At 59.4% G+C, this 22,040-nt stretch overlaps 2 protein-coding genes across 9 annotated transcripts; one reads left to right on the top strand and one right to left on the bottom strand.

Moving 5' to 3' along the window:
• Positions 1 to 64: 64 nt before the first annotated feature.
• TP53I13 (tumor protein p53 inducible protein 13) lies at positions 65 to 4,897 on the top strand. 7 transcript variants are annotated; one of them, XM_086686445.1, is made up of 8 exons: positions 65 to 279; positions 391 to 669; positions 1,168 to 1,236; positions 1,465 to 1,506; positions 3,371 to 3,499; positions 3,625 to 3,831; positions 3,916 to 4,471; positions 4,564 to 4,897. In XM_086686445.1, the coding sequence occupies exons 4-8, from the start codon at positions 1,492 to 1,494 to the stop codon at positions 4,674 to 4,676; spliced, it is 1,020 nt and encodes a 339-aa protein (XP_086542571.1). In that variant the 5' UTR covers positions 65 to 279; positions 391 to 669; positions 1,168 to 1,236; positions 1,465 to 1,491; the 3' UTR covers positions 4,677 to 4,897. The 7 variants fall into 7 exon arrangements, with proteins under 7 accessions (XP_086542571.1, XP_086542574.1, XP_086542570.1 ...); XM_086686444.1 differs by lacking the exon at positions 65 to 279 and having other exon boundaries at positions 380 to 669; XM_086686441.1 differs by lacking the exons at positions 65 to 279; positions 391 to 669 and adding an exon at positions 825 to 979.
• Positions 4,898 to 5,277: 380 nt separating this feature from the next.
• GIT1 (GIT ArfGAP 1) lies at positions 5,278 to 20,735 on the bottom strand. 2 transcript variants are annotated; one of them, XM_086686425.1, is made up of 21 exons: positions 20,427 to 20,735; positions 14,690 to 14,823; positions 14,121 to 14,233; positions 13,889 to 13,994; positions 13,134 to 13,351; positions 12,954 to 13,048; positions 12,573 to 12,615; positions 10,773 to 10,799; positions 10,545 to 10,593; positions 10,024 to 10,096; positions 9,290 to 9,387; positions 8,819 to 8,930; positions 8,555 to 8,688; positions 8,238 to 8,390; positions 7,895 to 8,125; positions 7,752 to 7,805; positions 7,479 to 7,565; positions 7,315 to 7,388; positions 7,029 to 7,211; positions 6,854 to 6,917; positions 5,278 to 6,690 (listed from the first exon to the last, which is right to left on the bottom strand). In XM_086686425.1, exons 1-21 carry the CDS (start codon positions 20,476 to 20,478, stop codon positions 6,478 to 6,480), a joined length of 2,313 nt encoding a protein of 770 aa, XP_086542551.1. In that variant the 5' UTR covers positions 20,479 to 20,735; the 3' UTR covers positions 5,278 to 6,477. The 2 variants fall into 2 exon arrangements, with proteins under 2 accessions (XP_086542551.1, XP_086542550.1); XM_086686424.1 differs by lacking the exon at positions 10,773 to 10,799 and having other exon boundaries at positions 20,427 to 20,615.
• Between the last annotated feature and the right edge of the window lie 1,305 nt (positions 20,736 to 22,040).

The following is a 22,040-nucleotide window of genomic DNA, read 5'->3' as shown; positions in this document are numbered from 1 at the left end:
TTCTTTCGTCAAAATCCTGAGTCGGGCCAAGGAGAAGGGCATTGGAAAGAAGACTGCAGGGGAGGTCCGGCCAGCGCTCCCTGCTGGGGGCGAAGCCTGTGACTCCATCTCACGGTGACAGATGTCTCCCTGGGCACATGCCAGCCATCGGTGAACTAACGACGACAAGAGCGGAGGCGGGCATGGGGGAAACAAAGCAGCCCCAGGCCCGGCTTCAGTTTCCACGGACTTCTGGGCCTAGGGAGGGTGGTGGCTTGAGACCCTCCGAAGCTCCTCTGGGTTCGGGCCCTATTTGCGAGGGCACGAGTGGAATGGGCTGAAGGTGAAGCTCTAGACCGGGGACGCTCTTCCTCCCGCAGCTCGGACTTCGTGATTCTGCCCCTCTTCTAGTTGTAGGTCACACTGACGTGTATGAAGCGGGTTTGCGGGAGGAGCGTACCCGTCTTCCCTCCTGGGCCACTCGGTCCACTGGGATCCCACTTCCCGCCCTTCGCCTGGCTCCATGATCCCACCCAAGCACTGAAGCTGCCCTCCGCAGGCCGTGGAGACGCGCTGGGACTGAAGCGCGGGTGAAGGAGTGGTCCCCGCCTGTGCTGCAGCGCTGTGCGCCTGGGCAGGGTTCCTACGCAAAACTTTTCCGGCTTCGGGCTTACGACGCGTGCGCGCAAGGTCGGTGGTTGTGGGCGGGTATTGGGGCGGGGCGGAGGCGGGGCGAGAGTAGTACGCAGCTGCGGGGGCGGGGCGAGGCGGGAGGCGCGCGATCTTGGGAGTCGTGTGCGGGTGGGGGCGGGAGGGTGCGCGCGCGCGCGATCCCGGGATCCACGTGGGCGTGCGCGGGGGCGCGGGGAGGGAGGGGGCGCGCGTTCTCTGGCTTGTGGGACTTCGGGCCGAGCCCCGGGCCGCCGGGATGGCGCCTCAGCCGCCTTCGCCCCAGCTGCTGCTTCTGGCAGCCCTTGCGGGGCTCCTAGGTCCCAGTGAGGTAAGGCGACCCGCTCTTGAGCAGGCTTCGGCCTGAGATCTCAAAGCGCTTTGTTGAAAGTTGGTCCTGGAAGGAGTGGCGCGTGGAGGGGGAACTAGGAGTCCTCCCCTGACTGGCTGGGCCTGGGAGGGAGAGGGCAGGGCCCACACCGAGGCTAGTTCTCCCAGTTCTGTGCCTTGGACCCACAGGTGGTAGCTGAGCCAGAGGAGGAAGCGGGGGCCAGTTGTCCCGAGGGCCCGTGGCCTCTGCCCCCACAGGTAGGAGCTTGGCGGGGGATGGGAGAGAGGGGTGTGAAGGGGTAGACCAGCCCCGCTCTGGCCTCGCTGCACCCTCCACCGTCACCCTCTGAGGACCTCTGCCGGTTCCTCTGGCCCTCAGTTGCCAGCGTCTCCATCCCAGCCTGGCCGGATGGGGCCTGCTGTCCCCTCCCCACCCGCAGGCGGAGCCCCAGCTGCTCTAAGCCCTCCTTTTCCCCTCGTGCATAGGTGTCACCAAGAGTGACCTACACGCGGATGAGCCCATGGCCGGTAAGTACAAGCAGGGAGCCATCCTTGGTGTCTGCCCCCGAAACAGCGAGCTCCTTGCAGGCTTCCTCCGCTTTTTCTGCTCACCAGCTCCATTCTTTACCAGTTCCCTCAGTGTTCTTAGGCCCGGGACAGTGAGCCACAAGCCTCTGTCGTCTGCAGTGCTGTGTCAGGAATGCTGTCCAGTAGCTGTCTGCCCGTGGGCAGGAGGCTGCAGGGGGAACTCTGGCCCTAGTGGCAAAAAAACAACCCATGCCCCAACTCTGCTGTGTGACTGTGGAGAGTCTCCTGACTTCTCTGAGCCCCAGTTTTCTTAAGAGGGGCTGTTAATGTCCCACCTCCCCAGGACTAAATGAAGTGTGTGTGATAGCACTTTGGGAAGTAGGAAGCTGTATGAGGTAAAGAGTGTGCCTCAGTTACTGGGCACCAGACGGTGGCTTCACCTTGCGTGGCTGCCTCTCTGTTTTCGAAGCCAGTGGTCAGATACCTTCCCTGTCCCTTTGGTTTTCCTTTTGAAATATCTAACTTTAAAAAAAAAAATTTTTTTTTTTTTAATGTTTTTATTTTTGAGACAGAGACAGAGCATGAGCAGAGGAGAGGCAGAGAGAGAGGGAGACACAGAATCTGAAGCAGGCTCCAGGCTCTGAGCCATCAGCACAGAGCCCGATGCGGGGCTCGAACTCACGGACTGTGAGATCGTGACCTGAGCTGAAGTCGGAGGCTTAACTGACTGAGCCACCCAGGCGCCCCTAACTTTTTTTTTAAAACCTTGTAATAGCTTCTGGCCAAGAAACCTCATGCCACCCACCTAATTCCTTCCCTCAAACAGCCCTTTCATTAAGTCATTCCACTGTTTGGAAACCTTCAATATCTTATTTCTCGTCTTATGGTCATATCCAACCGACCCCTCGCTCCCACCCCCAGCTTTTCAGGCCTTGTCTGACCTCCCCAAATCTTTGGTTCTTCTCCAGTCATCTTGGTCTATCCACCACACGTGTGAGTGTCAGGCTTATTCCCACTGCTGTACCTTTAATGCCACTTACTCTCCACACCTGGCCTATCCTGACTAGAAGCTGGAGTGGGCAGCTCCCTGCCTTCCTGGCATCCATCCCATCCACCTCCAAAGCCCAGTGCAAGAGTCAGCTCTTTCTTGAGAACTTGCCTGATCACATCAGCCCTTATTCATCACCTTCTCCAAATTCATGTAATGCTTACAACTTCTCTCTTACAACTTAATGGCTAATCACTTTGAGTTCTATTAGTTCTTTCATTTGCATTAGTTCTGTTGCCCTGAGTTTCCTCTACATTTCCCGCAAGCAGAGTCCAGGCGTTGTCTTTTGGCATCTCCTGTAACATCTGGCACAGTGTGGAGCATTAGGTCAGCACAATCAAAAATAATTAGTAATTGATGAAGTGTTTGCATCGTGGAACCGTGCACCTGCTGCCTGAGTGCCCTGCATTTGGATGTTTGGAGAAGACTGAATATATAGGTAGATCAATAGATAGAAGACCTGGTCTCCATTTGGGGGATGCTTACAGTCTAGACTGGGGACCCGTAGAGCCACTGTCACAGGTGCAGAGAAATACAGCTGAAGAGTGTGTTCTGACAGCGTTAACCAGGCTTGCTGTCATGGAAGCTGTGAGCTTTGAGGTGTGGCATTTGAGGGAGAGGAGGGGTGAAAATGCTCAGAGGCAGAAGGGAATGCTCACCAGTACCCAGGGCTCTTTGTCCTTTCCTGAGCCCCGAAGGTGGGTCATCTGGCTGCCTTGGAAATCCCTTTAATAAAGCTGGTCTCCAGGACGGGAGAACTTGGGATTCTCAGAGAGTCATCTGGCCTGGCTTAATGTCTCCATGCCATTACTCCAGGCTGAGGATGTCACCTTCCTCTACCACCCCTGTGCCCACCCTTGGCTGAAGCTCCAGCTTGCCCTCCTGGCCCACGTTTGTGTGGCCCAGCCCTCACTGGCCCCGGACTCCAGCCTTACTCAGGAGCGGGTAAGCAGTTGATGAGAGGTCGTTGTTTCGCACTGGCAGAGGCTGCAGCCCCATGTGCAGGAAAGGAAAATTCAGGGACTTCCTCTTGCTGGCTCCCCACCTTCAACTTAGTTCTCCTTTCCTAGCCCTTAGTGCTGGCAGCATGTGGGGTGGTGCTGGAGATGGCATGGATAGAGCCAGCCTGGGCTGCCCACTGGCTGAAGAAGCGGTGGCGGCGGCGGAGGAGGCTGAGGAAGGAGAAGGCATGGTTCTGCTCTGAAGGTCTTTCTGGGTCTTCTCCCTTGGTGCCAAGGCCAGGTAGAGGGAGGCTGTGCCGGAGCGGGTGTCTGCAGGTGAGGGGTGCTGGGCTTGGTTGGTGGTGGGGTCCTTGGGTTATCTGGGCAGGAAAAGGGTGACTGCTGTCTCTCTCCCCAAAGGCCCCAGCTTTGGCTTTTACCCTGCGGAGCTGGCGGCCCCCAGGTGTGGAGGAGGCAGCTGGAGGGTCCAGGCACCTCTCTCCTGGAGGTGCCAAGAGGCGTGGGCTGCGGGCCGCTCTCGGTCTCCAGCCCACGCCCTCAGCCCCGAGGCTCCCCCCTGCCTCTCCACGGAGCTCGGAGGCCAAGCAGCCCATGCCGGCAGCCCGGGGTGAGGGGAGTGATGCCCCATCTGTGCCCACTCTCCCCTTGATGCATGAGGGGCCCAGAGGCAATGCCAGCTCCAGGATAGAGGCTCAAGTGCTCAAAGGGCAAAGCAGCCCAGGGGGCTGTACCTGTCCAAGTGAGGCTTCCCCAGCCCCTCGGGCAGCAGTGCCCCCGCGGGTAGCCCGGGGCCCTACCCCGCGCACGGAGGAGGCTGCTTGGGCGGCCATGGCCCTGACCTTCCTGTTAGTGCTGCTCACTCTGGCCACGCTCTGCACACGGCTGCACCGAAACTTCCGACGGGGGGACAGCATCTACTGGGAGCCCACAGCGGACAGCCAGGACACGGTGGCTGGTGAGAAGTTAACCCTCCTTACCCACCCAACCCAGCCCTGGACCTCCAGGGCATCCCTGCCGATCACCGACCCTTCCCCACCCTGCCCGTAGCTGTGCTGAAGCGGAGGCTACTGATGCCCCCGCGCCGGGTCAAGCGCTCCCGCCGGAGACCCCTCCTCCCGCCCACGCCGGACAGCGGCCCGGATGGGGATAGCTCCGACTGACTTGACCCGAGCCCTGCCACTTTGACGGATTTGGTTTCGCCGCGCCTGGTGAGGCCGCGACCTCTGCCACGTGGACCCTGCGCAGGACCGCCCCCTGGTGGCCAGATGGAGCAGTCCTGCCTAAGCATTGCAAACGGGCTTGTTCTTAAGGTGTGGTTGGCTGGGGGCGGCGGGGGTGGGGGAGGGATGGGCTGTGTTTCTAATTAAATTATTTTGGTAGAGTTTGGAGTTGAGCTTGTGTCTCTGCCACACAGACACTCCCAGCCAGGACACTGTCCTCGGCCACTTAGGTTTTGTTTGAAGTGGGTGCTTACAAAATCAAGTTAGGCAGCCACCAGCCTGCCTCCTCCAGTCTTCCTGGCCTCAGCCAAAGTTTTAGGAGTGTGGTAGGACCAACGGTGGGGAGGGAGAAAGTGGTGGTGGTGGTAGTTACTGACACGTTTATTTCCCAGCTTCTTTTCTAGAACACAAGGGCTTTCCTTGCAAGTTCCAGGTCTGGAGCAGCTGTAGTCTTCATTTGTTTCATACTCTTGCCAGGTCTTTGTCCCTTTCATGTCTGTCACCTCCCCACCCCCAAATTCTTTCAACACTAGCAACAGCACATGGTCACTTATTTATTTTTGATACAAATGTACATGACACACGTCTTGACAGTCAGCCCACCCACCACCACACAGGTACAGCCTGGCCCCTAGGGCAGAGGCAGGACAGAGAAGGGCTGGTAGGCACGGCCATCTGCCTCTCCAGCCTTCCCAGGCTGCTGCCCAGATTCCAGATACCCAGAGACTGCAGGGCAGGTGCTGGCCTCTCAGAGGTTATAGGAGGGGGCTCTCAGCTGAGTCAGGGACCCCGGGGAGCCAGCCCCAGGCTCAGGTGCTCAGTTCTCTGCCCCAGCCAGCACAGCCCCCTCCACAAGGGAGGGGGGGAGGAGAGATGCAGGGAAGTGGTTTTTTTTTTTTTTTTTTTGTAAGTTCATAGAGAAGGGGACCGATGGGGGAAGGCAACGGGTAGGACCCCAGATGATTTACCAGCAGTCCCTGGCCCCAGGATGGGAGAGTGGGGGACTGACCCCTAACTCTGGTCCTGCTGCCCTGGTCCCCTCACCCTTCACAAAACTCCAGATGGGCCAGGCCTCCGGAACGGCACTGCCGCCCCGCACACGCACACACAGGCACGCAGGGACACTCAGTTACCACAATGTTAAAATTAAGGGGTGGAAGAGGAGAGAAAAAAAAAAAAAAATTTTCCAGTGTTTGCTGCTAGGGACCCTGGGAACACAGGTTTGGGGCCTGTGCCCTAGGCAGGGGCCGTTTGGCATTAAAGGAGAGCAGCAGGGGGGTTGGTGGCTACAGGGCAGGGGACATCCACAGAGATTATGTACAAAGGAGGGGATGCCCCCGGCTCAGCCCCCAACAGGGCTGAACTGGCTCATGGGGGTGGGGTGCCCGTAGGGGGAACTGGCCTCACCTGGAGTGTCCCCACCCGACCCTTTGCTGAGGGTGCCCCAGAGGGGAAGGGGCTGGGAGTGATGCCTTAGAGGCCCCTGCACACTAGAAGGGGGGGATGCTATGTACAGGGGGAGGTGCATGGAATGTGGGGGACAGAAGCTCCTGCCACCCCACCTCCCCATCCTTGGGGACTTGAGGGGGGCGGGCACCAGGGCGCCTGGCTGCCAGGGGACAGTGGCAGCACTAAGGGCACTTGTGCCAGCGGCTCCGTTGGGGTGGGGATTAGTGTCTGGAGTGGCCCAGCTCCCATGGCCAGTGAGGTCCCAGTGCAGGTGAGGGTGCAGGGAGAGTGGTCACTGCTTCTTTTCTCGGGTGGTGATGGTGACCAGCTGCTTGGCAGCCTTGGCGATGTCATAGGCGCACTGGATCACCTGCTGAGTCAGCAGCTGGAAGTCCACAGGGGCGCCAGGCTCCGGGGGCACGGTCTTCCGGCACTCACTCTGCAGCCGGTAGGCGCTGGCATTGAGCAGCCGCAGTGAGCTGCGCACAGGCTCCAGGGCTGGCCTCTGGAGGGAGGGAGGAGGGAGTTGGGCCTTGGACTTCAAACCATGAGCCATGAACATGGCCCAGTGTGTCCTCCCTCGTCTCCACCCAGGTAGTGGTCACATTCCCTACACCTGCCCCACCCTGAGAGCCTTCCATTCCTGCTCTTCTCTCTGGCCCCTGTACCTTTGGGAAGAGAGAGGCCATCTCCGTCACAGCCAAATGGATCTTCTCCGAGCAGGGCACAAAGCTGTGGGGGCAGGGGAGGGGAAATATCGGCAGGGTTTGCGGGGACAGATCATTGGTCACCCCCCACCCCCTTGCCCTCTGCAATACCCAGGGGCTGCTGTGAGCCCTTTACCTGTCATGCTTGAATTCTTGGGCAGCCCGCAACAATTCCTGGATGTTCTTGGTGACCTGTTCCGTCTTCAGGATGACATCCTCTGTGCTGGGAAGCCCAGGGTCAAGGTCTCCATCCAGGCTTTCCAACTCTGGGTGGAAGTCTTCTTCCTTGCCCAGCTCAAGAAACCTCTTCCCCTCCAGCCTGAGGTCAGGGTTAGAAAGAGACATTCCAGTGGTAAGCCGCTTGCCTGTACCCTCACAGATCCTCCAGAGCCCAGTCAGCCTTCTTCCCTGGGGTGTCTCACCCAAGCAGTGGGTCCCCGCTTTGCGTGTTCTCATAGTCACTGTCAGCACCACTGCCGTGGCGGGAAAGCTTGCTCTGGAGGATCAGGGAAGGGGTAGTGGGTGAGGTTCACATTCACAGACCCACACAGCCCATCACCTGTCCCCTTGGGGATTGGAACATTACCGTATGGCGGCTTCCTTCCTGGGAGCAGGACAGTAGTGGGGAGGAGGGAGTGAAGGGCACGGCTGAGGCTGACACCCCCTTCCGGATCTGAAACCCAGGAAGACTGGAGTCAGTCTCTCCTCCCTGCCACCCGCCTTCCAGCTTCCCGGCAGTGAGGGTAGGGACCAGGTATATCTAGTCATTCCTGTGCCCAGCAGCAGCACAAAGCCTGACACCCACGGGGCTCAAGACCTATCTGCGGAAATGGATCCGCTTCCTCCAGGCCCTACTTACCCGGTAAAGGCCAGCAGGGACATGCACTGAATAGATGGCATCATCCTCCAGCTCCTGGGGATTGGCACAGGTGTCACGGAGGGCCCTGCGGCAGCCCCAGCCCTCTGTTCCCCCCCAATCCTTGAGACCCACAGGCAACTCACAGTGCTGTGGAAAGGCTGTAGCCGGGTAGAGAGCTCATCCCCAGGCGGGGCCCCAAAGGGCTTCAGGGCAGAGCCTGGTTCATACATGGAGAAGGCCTGGCGGTCCCTGCGATGGGCACTCCCGCCAGGCCCCATGGGTGTGTGTTCTGCCCGCTCGCTGGGCAGTGGGGGTGTGGGCACTGGCCCGGGTGGCTGCCGGATCTGCAAGTTCTCTGCCTGCAGCTTGTGGATCTGAGAGTGGACAGTGATGTCAGAAACTCCAGAGGATCCAGGCAGCACCCCACCTCTGGGAGCGGAGGATCCTCTCCGACCTGGGCACTCCCACCAATGCTGCAGCCCTTACCTCCCTCTGCAGCCTCCGGAGCTCATCACTCAAGCTGCTGTTGACCTTCATGAGCTGTTGCACCTTTGCCTCGGAGGTAGCCAGAGCCTTCTTCAGCTCCAGATATTCCTGCAGCGTCACGGCCCCATCGGACAGGTCTGAGGAGTCCATGCTCTGCAGAGTGAGAAAGAAGCTGGTTAGCCATCAGGGGCAGGGGGTGAATGCCCACAGAAGACTGTTCTCGAGGCCATAACCAGCCCACTAGTCCCTGAAGCCCTGGGCTACAAGGGGATAGAGCCGGGCCTTAATGGAGGCCCGGGGAGGGGCAGTGCTCAGACCCGGGCACGGTTGTTCCTAGTGGCACCGGCGCTGCGCAGGGGCTCCTGGTCCGTGTCCTCGTCTGAGGCCACACTGTCGTAATCGTGCTGGTCGTCGAGGTCACTCTGGCTCCGCGCAGATAGCTCAAGGTTGTCTGAGGACATAGTCCAGTTACTCAGTATTCTGCCACACGACCCTTCCATCATGCCACCCCAAAAGGGAGCCATGAAAGAATATACTAGAAAAACACCCACTGCCCTCAGCCCTAGCCACACCCTTCCCACCTGTGGGGCTGCTCAGGCTCTTGCCCTGCTGTCTCCGCTTGGCCTCGCTGAGAATGTCAATGATCAAGGTGGCAAACTCTCGGGCATTGAAGCGGGCCAGCTTCTGTCGCCCCTGGTAGGCAGAAAGAACCCAGCCTGCATGACGGGCCCCCTTACAGCTGATAGATGGGTGTGGGAACAAAGCAAGGCCGTCCCCTGCCACCTGGCTCACCCGGCCAGATTCTGGGTGCCTGGGGAGCTCCCAAGAAGAGGCTGGAATGTCCCCCAGAAGCTGCTCACGAAGAGCTTAAAAAAAACCTTTCCCCCAAATCCCAAATCCCAGTGCTAGCAGGGCCCTGAGAGAGGCCTAGGCCAGGGGAGGAGAAGAGCAGGCCCAGGCAGAAGCCCACACAACAGCCGGTGAGGAAGGGCAGGGCCCGCGAAGCTGGCGACCCCAGCAGGGGAGGAGAGGCCCCTGTCCGGCCCCCTCACCTGATTCCGCGTGGCCGAGTACTCGGGGTTCACAGGCAGGAAGGGCACAGCGCTGCGCTCCGTCACCAGGGTGCTGTGGTTCTGGGTAGCCAGCCACACTGGGGGAGGAGGAGGGGGGGAGGAGCAGGGAGCAGATCATCCAGAGCGTCCACGGTGGCCAGGCCCACGGGGTGGAGGTGGGGATGTGCTGAGCACAGCCTTCCTCAATCCTCCCCACGTCCACCAAGTGCTGGTGTTCAAACCAGGGGTGGTCTTCAGACACCGGAGGCAAGGTTGGGTCAGGGCAGGGCTGGGCGAGGCCAGCAAGACTGGCCAGGCCGATGACGACGAACAGAATGAGGCGACTCCTCCTTGCCAGGCCCAGCCCAGGGTTTGGGCTGGAATCTGGCTGTGGCCAGGAAGGAGTGATGTAGGGGGGGGTGGAGTGGGACTGGGGAGTGAGCCAAAGTGGGAGGCAGCCAGAGCAGAGATGAGCCCCAGTCCAGGGGTGGGGGCGGAGGAGCAGGCTGGCTGCCTCCAGCTCAGCACGCTCCGCCTGGCTGGGGAGGCTGCCCGGGCTGCTCACAGCCAGCAGGGGTGGAGAGGCAGACCTGCCGAGCAGACCAACCTCAGGCCTCCCTTCTTAGTCCCAGCAAAAGGCCCCAAGAGCCACACCAGGTCCCAGCCCTTCCCCAGCAGGTGGGTAGGTACCCGTGTCTCATCCACCCTCAGCCTCAGATGCCCTCTTGGCTCACCAGCGTCATTTTCTCTTCTGTCTACCTCATCGTACACATCCATGGCAAGTTCCTCAAAAAGCCGGTTGCTGAGCTAGAGACAAAAGGGGGACCCCGTCTTTGTCAAATCAGTTGGTCCCCAGTGCTGACAAGGCCAGGTCAACCAGGATGTCCTAAGATGTGGGAAGTGGCCTGTGTCCTTTATGCTGCCCAGCCCCCACAATCTCAGAACTGGAAACTGGGGCAGGGGTCTCTCTGCCAAGCTCCAAGGTGGGAGAGGATGGAAGGGAGACCAGATCAGACCAGTTAGTGCCCTGGTAGGTCAGAGGTGGAGCTAGGGCCCAGGGAGCCTACGGAGGGCAGAGCCAGGGTCAAAGACCAGGGGTGGGGAGGTGGGGGAAAGAGAGCAGGGAAGACAGAGTGAGGGGTAGGTCAAACCCTTGGAAAAGGAGACCATCCGAGGAAGGAGGAGCAATCTTAGGGGTCGAGGCTCAGAGGTGAGGACAGCTCCAAGTAGTAGGAGCCCATCCAAGTGGACTCACCGCCTGCAGCTTCTTCTTGGCAGCTTTGGCCAGCTCGGACAGGTCTAGGCTGTGGAAGGAGGAGGGAGATGAGAATGGGCAGACAGGAGAGGTGACCAGGCCCCCACTTGTGACTCCCAAACATGCAGGGATCCCAGGAAGACAACATCCCAGATGCTGCACACCAGATGCCACCCCCCACCCTGCCCCCAACCTCCAGAGCCTGCTCCCGAAGCAGACACCATATACCTCTGAGACATGCACTTTTGCCGAGATCTAAGTCCAGAGAAAGGCAGCAGAGGAAAGAATAGGACAGAGGCAGCGATTACCCAGGAGCAGGGCCCCACGTGCCTTCCACGGCAAGCTCAGACCCATCTCCATGTATACGCCAGACCCGGAGGGTGCAAAACGAACTCCTCTCCCCTCCCAACCTGCTCCTAGACCAACCTGCTCTCTCCCTCTGTGACCCACTCACCCAGCACCAGCGTCTGCTTCTAGGAGTCACCAGAAACCTCCCTCACCCTCAAGCCCCAGCCAAGCTTTCTCTGGTTCTGCCATCGATCCCTCTTTGCCTGGGCCTTTGCAAGTTTCTTCATCCATCTTCCCACTTCCAGTCTTGCCCCTACAACCCTTTTTTTCCACCCAGCAGCCTGGGTCATCTCTTTGACACGTTGGGCCACACTACCCCTGGCCTTAAAAACATCTTAATGACAAAACACATGTATGGATACTTCAACCGTACTTTAATAAAAAACTTCCTTAAAAAATATACTACGTGTTTAGTGTGCATTATCTTATTTTAATCCTGTCAACAGCCCAGAAAACATAGGTACTGTTGCCTTTATTCCCAGGAGGTAACTAAGCCTCAGAGAGGGTAAGTAGCCTGCCTGAAGTCACACAGCCAGTAAATGGCAGAGCTGACATATCCGGGCTTGGAACCTCTCTGCTCTTCTTGGGGCTCACAGGACTCGCCATTCTCTCGCCTGTTTCCAGTCCAGTGCTGCTCCTGGGATTCCCTGCTTCTCACACTATGCTCCAGCCACATGACTCCCTGCAGGTCCTGGCACAGCATTTCTGACTTATACCATTTATGCCTTTACTTCTGCTGTACTCCCCACACTGAACTACAGCTATCTGACCAGGCTGCCTCCTTCCCTGGACTGTGAGCTCCTGAAGGGCAGAGATCATATCTGAGTTACCCGTGTGTCTCAGGGCCAAGAACGGCAGCTGGCACCGGGCAGGTGCTCGGTTAGCCCTTTACTGAGTCCATGCCCATATGTGTTTAAACACATACACCAGACACATGCAGGTACACACACCCCGCAGAATAAGACCAGAGAAGTAGGAGGGAATCTTGGAGTCTCAGAACAGAGTAGGTCTGGGTTCAAGGATTCAAGACGCCTAGGCCTGGCAATCCCTGTCTGCCCACACTGGTCTTTGGAGAGGGAGGGAGCCTCCTCTCTCGGATCCAGGCCAGCAGGCACAGGTTGGAAAAATGGCCTTCAGATGTGGCCACCAGGTGGCGCCAGCATCCATCTTGTGAACTGGGTGCATGTCCCCCCACAGCCTAGGCGCGCGGAGGCTTTTCAGATCAGAGGCAGAAACACCTCAGTTGTGACGGGCCCTGCCCCCACCTCCCACCCCTCCCCAATTTCTGAGCACACCACGGAGGCCCAAAGTTAATCAAATCCCTGGAGCCCACCATCTTTTCAATGAAGAGCAGAGGCTCGTCTTAAGATTTTACAGTGGGGTGAGTGCCACTGGAGCAGAGCCCAGTGAGCCACCCCTCCTGGGGCAGGTGTTTCTTGTACTCAGGCCTATGTGTGATGGCCTGGGGCTCAGGCGGTGCTTGGCCATGTGCTGAGCTGACATCCCTTCCCTGCCATAGGGCCCAGCATTAGGGAGTGAGGATCTGACTGAAATGTTTGTACACCAGACCTGGGGTGGGGTCCCTAAAGCCCGGGGACTGGGAGGGGTAGAGGTTCTGGGGTTCAGGCACCCACATGGTGTCCAAAAGCCCCTGGGAAGGGGCATCAGGTGGGCACTCACCTGTCAGCCATCTGTGGGATGATGTAATGCCCATTCTTGTGATCTGAACAAAAATAAAAATGCCAAGTCACTGGTGCTGGGTGGCCTTAGCAGCTGGGAGCCCACCTCACTGCCACGAGCAGACCTTGGCACCCAGAAGTGTCAGGGCACAGGGATGAGGGCAGGCCACCCCCAAGAGCCCTGGGAGCTGACTGGAAGCGATGCCCACCCCCCACTCCCTACCCCAGTGTGCTGTAGCCCAGAGCCGTCATCAATTTCACGGGAGCCAGTTGCCTAGCAACACTGTTCCCCAGCCGGCTCGGTCACCATGGCACCTGCTGCTGGGGTGTGTCTGGGTCCCACCTGCCTGGCCGAGCCAGGCCCACCCCGCGTTCTGCTCACCCGGCTTGCGTCCACAGAGATAGAAGGCCAGCCGGTCAGTGAGCTCATACTGGCATTCGACTAGCCTTTCCGCCAGCTCATGGTGCCCCGCCTGCCTGTGGGGAGGGGGCATGGCTCAGCCCTGCCGCAGCAGTCCACTCCCCCCACCCGCCCAAGCCTCACCCATCATCCGACCCTCACCTGGCATAGTCAATGGGTGTTCGGCCATTAACATCAGGGGAGCCAGGATCAGCCCCATACACTACAAGAAGCTCAGCCTGCAGTGTCTGCCCCGCCTTGGCAGCCACATGCAGAGGTGTGGTGCCCTTCTCTGGATGGAAGAAGTTGGCCTGGGCACCCAGGGACAGCAGGCGCAGACATGTCTCCAAGTTGCCCGTCCGCACGCTTGAGTGCAGTTGCTGCAAGGAGCAGAGTGTGCAGCGAGTGTGTGTGAGCACCCCCCCCTCCCCCCCGCCCACCCCCAAGCCGTACGAAGTTAGGCAGCTGCTGGGACTCCTACCAGCTCCAAGGGCCCGGCTGAAGTTGGATTGTCAGGGAGGACAGAGGCTTTAGCGCCAAATACTCACAGCTGCTATCAGTCACCATCTACCTGTGCTATGGGCTCTGCTTGAAACAGGCATTATCTATGAGGGAGATGCTGTTGCTTCTTTCCCATTTTACAGAGGAGGAAACTGAGGCTCTGAGTGGCTAAGAAACCACCTCAAGTTTTCCCGGCTTTTGGATGGCAGCCTGTTGTGTCCACCTAGAGGCGGAGGGGCCTTGGCCACATGCAGCTGACCACCCAATCCCCATCCCCTGCTGTACCCACGATCCTTGCCTGACCCAGCTGGCTGCCTTTGGGGCCTAGGGCTCGGTGGTGATGGAGAGGCCCTCGGGGTGCTGTGGGCAACAGGAGGGGAGGCCCACCCATCTGTCCACCGTGGGGCCCCTCTAACCTTGCTTAGGTCTTTGGCAGTGACCCCGTCATCTTCCCGGCAAGGAAGCTTGTGCACAAATGCCAGCATCTGGTACTTGGCCCTGATGAACTCTGACTTGATGGGGCTGGATGGGGCACAGAGGATGAAATGGGTGGGGGCGCAGAGTGGGAGAGGCTATTCCCTCCGCCACCTCTCAGACCCACGTCCCACACCACACAGCCCCTGCCACCACCCCTCCGGCACAACTCACTGGACTTTGTCTTGGGGGTTGGCTTTGCGCCGGCCGCTCTGTACTTGCGCGGGGTCCAGCAGGGAATGCTCCCAGATGGAGTTGGCCCCGTTGCTGGCGAGCGTGTGCACCATCTGCAGAGAAGAAGTGCCAAGTGAGAGTGCCCACTGTGCACTGGGTACTGGGGGAAACACCTCCAAGTGCTGGCCGCAGCCGGCGTGGCTGCAACCAGTACCAAGGGGCCTGTTGTGTGCCTGCCACCATCACACCTCCATCCAGCCGGGCCGCCCAAGCACGTGGGTCCTGGTCAGCACCTCAGGTTGTATGGCGAGTGTGCCAAGGCTCAGAGAGATAAAGCAACTTGCTCAGTGCTATGTGGCCAAGCTAGTAAATGGTGGAGCTGCGGAGAGCCCCGGTCTGCGAGACCCCAGTCTCAGAAGCCCCCCCGCCATCTGCATGGCAAACACAATGGATGGAAAGGGTCAGGGTTAGGTTCTGCCCCAGGTGGGTGCTGCCCTCTGGAAGCCGCAGAATCCAGAGCAGCGTGTGTGGGTACGGGCGAAGTGTGCCCACGCGGCCTGGCCCCGTACCTGCAGCAGCGTAGGAGGCCAGGCGCTGTGGCGGAGGTGCTTGACAATGGAGATGTGGCGGCCCAGGCTCCGGTGCACACTGCAGCACTCGTCACACACCAGCACCCCCCTGCTGATGGAGGCCCAGCCAGGGTCTGCCAAAGGGGGAAGCCACAGTCAGCGGAGGCCAGGTCGTCGGCAGTGCGTGCCGGGCACCCACTCCGGGCCCACACTAGCACTTTGCTCACACACTTCAAATACCTAGAAACTGGGACCGCCGGGACACAGGTTGCTGAGGAGGAAGCTGAGCTATGGCGTAGGAGGGATTTCCCCAAAGGCTCGCAGCAGGTGACTGACAGCTGGGCCCCTTCCTACACATCTTTGCCTGTCTGGGGGGTGAGGGGGTGGGGGGAGGAATGTGTGGTCCCCAGGGCCTACTCAGCGGGTATGTCCTGCAGTCTTTCCCAGGGAACAAGACAGTTGGCCCAGGCCTTCCCCAGGGAGGCAGGAATCCTCTGGGGGATGTGACACCGATGCTACATGCCAGACATCCTAGACACTCCTGTGTCTGGGTCAGTGCCACATCTCTCCTGCACCCAGGCTTCTGCTGGAACCACTGGCCACCCGCCTGACCCACCATATCCTCCATGGGCTCCTCCCTTTGTCCTCATCTTGGCAGGCAAGAGGCTGTTTCATGCTGAGCCTCCTGCCACCATCACTGATGGGCTGAGCTGGAGCCCCTCTTAACAGGGATGGAGAGAGCAAAGGAACTAACATTGGACACCCACTGTGTACTAGATAGACCTGTATGTACGAGGTCTCTCACAACTGTCAGACAAGGCAGGAAATGCTATCCCTGCTTTACCAATGAGGAAATGGTGGCTCAGAGAGGTTAGAGCAGTTGCTCAAGGTCACACAGCTGATGAGCAGGATTGTTGGGATGTGGACCCAGGCACTTTAGACACCAGAAGCCACGCCATGTTCATACCCACTGCTTTTCCTCCGTTCTTGCCTGGAAGGGGTCAGGCCCAAGTGGGCAAGGGCCCTGGAAGCCACTCTTTACTCCCTGGGGAGCAGCAAACTTTGGAAACAAGAAGCGGGGCCAGGATAGGGTGGGAGCTCCTTGGGTGCTTCTCAAGGGCAGGGGAGATGCCACCCATCCCAGGCCCCTTGGGAGAGGGGGAGGAGACAGCTGCACACAGCTTAAGCTGTGGAAAGGTCACGGGGGAGAAAGCAGCCATTGTGTGCCTCCAGAGAGTGGGGGCAGGGAGCTTCTCTCCCAGGACACTGTGCTCTGCCCCGGGCCCCCCACCCCAGTCTCAGGAATCCCTGTGCTGGGTGGGGGAGCAGGGACTGGCTATCTTCCTTGCCTGGGAGTGCTTAGGGAGTCCAGAAGTGGGCCCCCCAGGGGAGGGACAGGCTTGGGGTAATGAGAGCCTCTCCAACCAGAAGGCAATTCTCAGGCCCTTCCCCACAAGGACTTCCATCAAAGTTTCCAGGAGAATTGTAAGGAGACCGAGTCAGGGTGCAGCCTTTGTTCTGCCTACAGCAAGTGTCCCGTCCATAGGGGACAGGAAGAAACAAAAAGTGAAAGAGGGGGTTCAGCTCTTTGGGTCTGAGCTTCTTTAGGCATCTACCCAAAAACAGGGCAACAAGATGCCTGCCATACACCTTCCTGGGAGCTGATTCCAGGGGCCCACGAGGAAGGGATCCACCATCTGTGCCAAGAGGGGGAGCCCAAGGACACTCTTTAGTACAGGCTTTACCCAAACAGTGAGGCACCCCAGTGAGGCACATGGAAAGCTCCCTCCCCCCACTCCCAAATCACTGGGGTTAGGGGTCTGCCAGCCACCAGCCACCTCCGGCAGCCCAAGCAGGAAGCTGGAAATGACGCAGCCTAAATTCCTCTTGTTGAAACGGTGGGGTTTCCTGTAAATGGGGAGCCGCCCAGGCCAGGATCATAAATGGGCCGCCCTGAGGCCTCCAGCCCAGGCCCATGGCTCTACCGGAGAAGCAGGGCCTGGGAAAACTGCACATATATCGAGAGCCAGACCAGACATGGTGAGACTCTGAACATGGCAATGACCAAGAAGAGATCAGGATTTGGGGAATGTAGTCCAAGGATTTGCTAGCCACTCAGCCTGGGGGAGGGGTCCTCCCTCTCCTCCACAATGACCTGAAACAGGAAGGTTGAGCAGGGGGCACTGTCCTGGCCTGGGGAACGCTGGTGTCAGCTCACTGGGCTACACAGATGAGAAGCCCACTACCTACTTCTTACATGCCCGAGGGGCCTTGCGTCTACCCAAGCAGGAGCCCCCAAGCCCCACTTAGGCCAGTTCCTAAGGCCAGGTAGAGTTTCTGAAAAGTCAAATGGCTATTGTAGCTGAAGGTTAAGGGACTCTTGCCCCCAAGAGGCTCCCTAGACTAAACTTGGGGTGGAAGGGACAGGGACATAAGGGGTTTTTTGTTTTAACAGGCTCCATGCCCAACTGCCAAGTGTGGGGCTTGATCTCATGAGATCAAGAGTAGTATGCTCTACTGACTGAGCCAGCCAGGCGAGAAGATGCGGTGACCTCCTCAGTATCCTGCCAACACTCCTGGCAGCTTCTGCTTCAGGGTGGGGGTCTGGGAAGTGTGGGCAAGTGGTAGGAGGGATCCTGGGATAATGTTAACCATGCAGGCCTCTACTAAGGTGAATTCATGTCATCACTCAAAGCCATTAGTAGCCTCTAAGTCTGCTCTAAGGGCCAGCGTCTCCTGAGCAAATTGTCACTAGGCACGAGGGAGAAGCCCACCATCTTGAAAGCAGCTAAGAGTAATTAATCCATGGGGATAAAGATCAGAATGGCGGTTACTTTTGGGGGCTGTTGAGTGGGAGGGGGCAGAAGAAGGGTCCAGAGAGCGATGGAAATGCTCTACCTCTTGACTGGAGTGGTGGTTACGCAGGTATATAGACATGTGAAAACTCAACAGGCTAAACAGTAAGCTGCAGGAACTCTGCTGTACCTAAATTAAACCTCAGTAAAAGAGGAAGAGAGCCCACCATTCACCCCACCCAACAACCTACATTGTGAAGAAACAAATGAGCCTGCAGGTTTCCAAATGTCCCCAGCCAGTGGCCATCCATGCTCATCCAAGGTGCCACCCGAGGTACTTCAGGTACCTTGAGGTGTTCACTCCTGTGCCACCAAAGTGGAAAGGTTGAGATAGAGGCCCATGGGATGAGGAGCAGGCTCTTGAGCTGGGCCAGGACTGTGTGGCAGAGTGAATGGAGGGGGACGTGGGGGGAACACATTCTCCAGGGTTCCTGACTGCTGCCCCTCCCTTGCCTTCATGGCAGGCAGGTACACATGTGGGGCCTGATGAGGTAGTACCACAGCAGCCAAGCCATGCCCAGCTGTCTTACAAAATCCACCTGTCACTTATATGCCCAGGCCTGGGAGCAGAGGGAGGATGAAGACCTTTGGGGTCAGCCTGCACTTCACCTTTCACCTCTTTAACCTCCCCAAATTAACCAACCACAAAAAGGCCACGGCCCCACCCCTAGGGCTGGACCCCCCCCCCCCCCCACTTTCACAGTGAGAGAAGCCTATGACTAGGTAGGAGGCATATACCAATGGAGTCCAGACTGTTGTTTACCCTCGAGCCTCATACCTGGACTGCTACAGTCCCACACCGGGGATGCCCCTCCCTGCATCCTACAGTGGGGAAATGGGGTAGCCAGCTGGGTTCCTGACAAGCATCCAAACACTCAGGGAGTGCCTGCTGCCAGGTGCTGGGGTAGGGTGATGTGTAAAGACTTTGTCAGCACCCTGCCCACCGCACTCCTCACCTTCTCACCACCTGCCTCTTCTGACCTGTATTCTGGATCAGGGTAAAAGGAGGTACCTGGGGCAAAAATGCCTCTGTGGGACAATGACTATGGATAGGAACCAGACAGTCCCAAGATATCAGATACATACCACTCCTTCCTGAGCCCACTGGGCACCCAGAGGCTTCACACAGCCAAACGCAATGAAAGAGGGACAACCGCCTTGCTGATTCTGCCCTATGTCCCTCTGGCTGAGAATCAGGACCACAGACTTCAAGATGGGATGGTCCTCAAAAACCATGTTTATTCCAACTTCTTTACCTCACAATTGAGGAAACTGAGGCCCAGAGTGAGGAAAGTCTTGCCATGGTTCACAGGGTAAGCTGATAGGGTGTCTGCTAATCACTCCCCACCCCCATGCTATGCCTGCCCCGCATAGGTATAGACCAGCGTGGGAGAGGCATAGAAGGCAAGCTGTCCTCTTAGCCCTTCCATCCCCAGACGTGCATGTGGTTGGGGGAAGGAGATCACAGTTTCCAGCTCACTAGGGTAAGGACACATAAGCCCAGATAGCTTCTTCAGGGTCCTCTAGACCTGAGAGGAGTCACAGGGTCACAACCACCCACAGAGTACCACGTCTCTTCCAGGCATCCACAGTGCCAAACTCTCCAGCCTGGAGGCATCAGAACCACCAGAGTATCTGTGGGTCCCAACCTGTTGGGGCCCCGGGCCTGTCCAAAGGGTAGCTAGAAGTTATGGGCCCATGAAACAGCACTTCACACTGTCACACTTAATTGTGCCCACAGTCCCCCTGGAGTTCACAGACACACTGAGCCTTCCCAGAGGTCTCCCAGGGAGATAGCTCCTTTTTAAAAGAGAGGATGGACAAGAGCCAGGGCTTCCTTCCCCAGGCCAGCTGCTGAGCCCCATCACTGGCAGTGTCCTCCCACATCATAAGATAGCAGCCTCTCAGGTCACTGCTCCTCACTTCCTCAGATCAGGGGTGGGGGGTTCGCATCAGCCTGGATCTGACTGTGCTGGGAAGAAGGGAAACACCCCGGTAAATACAGCCAGGAGGCAGGCGAGGAAGCCAGATCCTGAGAACCTAGGCGCCCTTGGGTACTGTTCCCTAGCCATTTCTGGTCAGACTGGGCTAGAGGGCTAGGAGGGGTCTGTGCCCAAGCTGGGTCAATGCTAAGCCCCCTTCCCAAGCAGGCCTTACTGGTGCATAGGAAAAGCCGAGCTAGTTGCTCCCAGGGATGCCTCAGAGGAAGATGCCCAGACTGTACTGGCCCTCAGCACCAGGCCCTGCAAGGAGCCCCCGCCTTGGGAAGTAGGGGCAGGGAGTCCTAGGAGGAGCCACCCCCTCGTCTGCTCACGAGGAAACACTATCCAGGCCTCCCCTGGCCCATCTGCCCGGTTCTCTGCCCCTTGACCTCCACCACCTCAGCGGGAGCGCAGACCATGCGAGCAGCAGGTGCAAGACGCGGGGGTGGCACTGAGATGACACAAAACCACACTCACCCCCACTTCCTAAACCTTGCTGGCCTCTGCCACAGCCCTCCTGCCACCCCACCACCCCAGGCTGGCGCTTCCGTTGGGATATAGAGATGGAAGGTGGTGGCGGGCGGGCGGGGGGGGGGGGGGGGGGGAGGGAGGGGGGAGGGAGGGAGGGCAGCTAGCTGCCTGCCTCTCTCAGACTGAGGGGTGGGATGTGGCGCCGGGAATGTCCTTCCTTGCTCGTCCACGGACGCGAGGGACTGGGGCCCCCAGCCGGCCCTCCCGCCAAGGACGCGGCTCCGCAGTGGCCCGGGCGGGGGCCGAGGCCGGAGGCCGCAGCCCCCAGCCCCGCCCCGCCCTCCGGCCCCGCACCGCGCTCCCGCCAGGCCCCGGCGCCTGCCCGGCGGCCTCGCTGCGCGGTCCCGCCCCCGGCCCGGCCCCGCTTACCCGGGGCGCTGCAGTCCGCACACACCTCCGCCCGCGGCCCCTTCCGGGACATCCTCAGCGGCGACGCGGCCGCAGCCCTCTGGGCCAGCGTGGGGGGCGCGGGCGGCGGGCCCGGGCGGCGGCGGCCCCTGCTGCCCGGCCCCGCTCCGGCAAGGCCCCGGCTAGGCTCCGCGCGCCCGGCCAACCGTCCGCCCCCGGGGCTGGCCCGGAACCCGCCGTGCCCGCCTGCCCGCTCGCCCTCCGGCGCCCTCCGCCCCGCGCCGCCCCGCGCCGCCCCGCCGCCGCTCGCCGCTCGCTCTCTCCGCCCCCTGCGCGGCTCCGGGCCGCTCCTGCAGGAAGCGGCGCAGGCCCTGCCCACCGGGGGAGGGGCAGCCTGCACTCCCGCCCCGCCGCCCGGCCCTGCGGGCCGCGCCTCCCAGAGAAAGGAAGCCGGGAGCGCGGGCGGGAGGGGGCGGGGGTGCTTAAAGGGGCCGCGCGGCCTCCGCTAGACAGGCCGGAGAGGGCAGCATCGCCTTCGGCCTTGGCCTCTGCTCTGGCACTCTCCGGCCCCGCGGCAGTGTGAGTTACCCTCACAGCCCCATCCGCTTCGCTTTCCAGGTAGAGGGTGGTCCAGGGGGCTCGGCCCCGGGGACAGTGACCCTTGGGGAACAGGGAAGAGAGTAAGGAGCTGGAGGCCCAGGCCCCCTTCCCCGTCAAGAGGCTGTTTGGGGTACCCGCCTATGTCTGGCTGGGGTAGCATGTGTGTCCTGGTCCCCCATGTGTCCTCATCTGTGGGTCCAGGTGTGTGTGTGTGGTCACACCCTTGTTGATTATGCACGACACCAACAATATGGACGCCCAGGTGTTCCCCTGCCTCCCAACTAAAAATACATCTGTACCTCATCCATGCTTCCATCCCAAGAGGAAAAAATCTGGGCACTTTTTAAGGACCTCCCGAGGAGTGACCACTGTGCCTGTGTGCAGTAATATCCACTTGGCATTTCGTCTTGTATAAGTCCACGGTGTTTCTGGGCCACCGCAGGTTTGTGTGTCCAGGGCGTGTGCACATAACACACAGGGACCTTTTCTTGTGGTGGCCTTTCTTCCTGGACTTCACACAGAGACTTGGCGTAGGTGGGGGGGACAGGAAGCGGAGGCGCGGGCCGCACGTGGGTGCACCCCTGCACTGAGCATGCTCCCCCATACACGTGTGCCCCGCGTGCACCCAACCCCCATCCCTGCAGCAGCAAAATGCCAGAGCACTTTGCTTGTGGGGACAGAGCACGGGTGGCCAGGACCAGGCCTGGGGGCCAGGTCGGTGGTGACAGAATTAAGGGAAGATTCCCAAGGGGGTAGGGGGTACTGCTCAGTAACAAGGAGGGAGGAGGGAAAGTCCTTGGGCAGGGGTTCGGGGTTGGTCGATTTTATCCCAGCGGTGCCAGAGCAGCAGTGACTTGTGGGTGGGCAGGCTGCTTCCCTGGGGGAGACAAGTAATGCTCATGAGTCACACCACCCGAAATACAAGCAAAGCTGCCTCCATCGCCTTTTGCTGCAGCCCAGATTGACAAGTTTGTTTGAAATCGCGATCCACAGGGTATATTTATAATCGCACCTTAAAAAAAAAATTTTTTTTTT

Source organism: Puma concolor, chromosome E1, assembly GCF_028749965.1.
Source record: "Puma concolor isolate L17-30 chromosome E1, mPumCon1.1.hap2, whole genome shotgun sequence".
NCBI lineage: Eukaryota > Metazoa > Chordata > Mammalia > Carnivora > Felidae > Puma > Puma concolor.
Note: the sequence above shows the minus strand (reverse complement) of the source record. Positions and strands in the feature narration are given on the sequence as shown.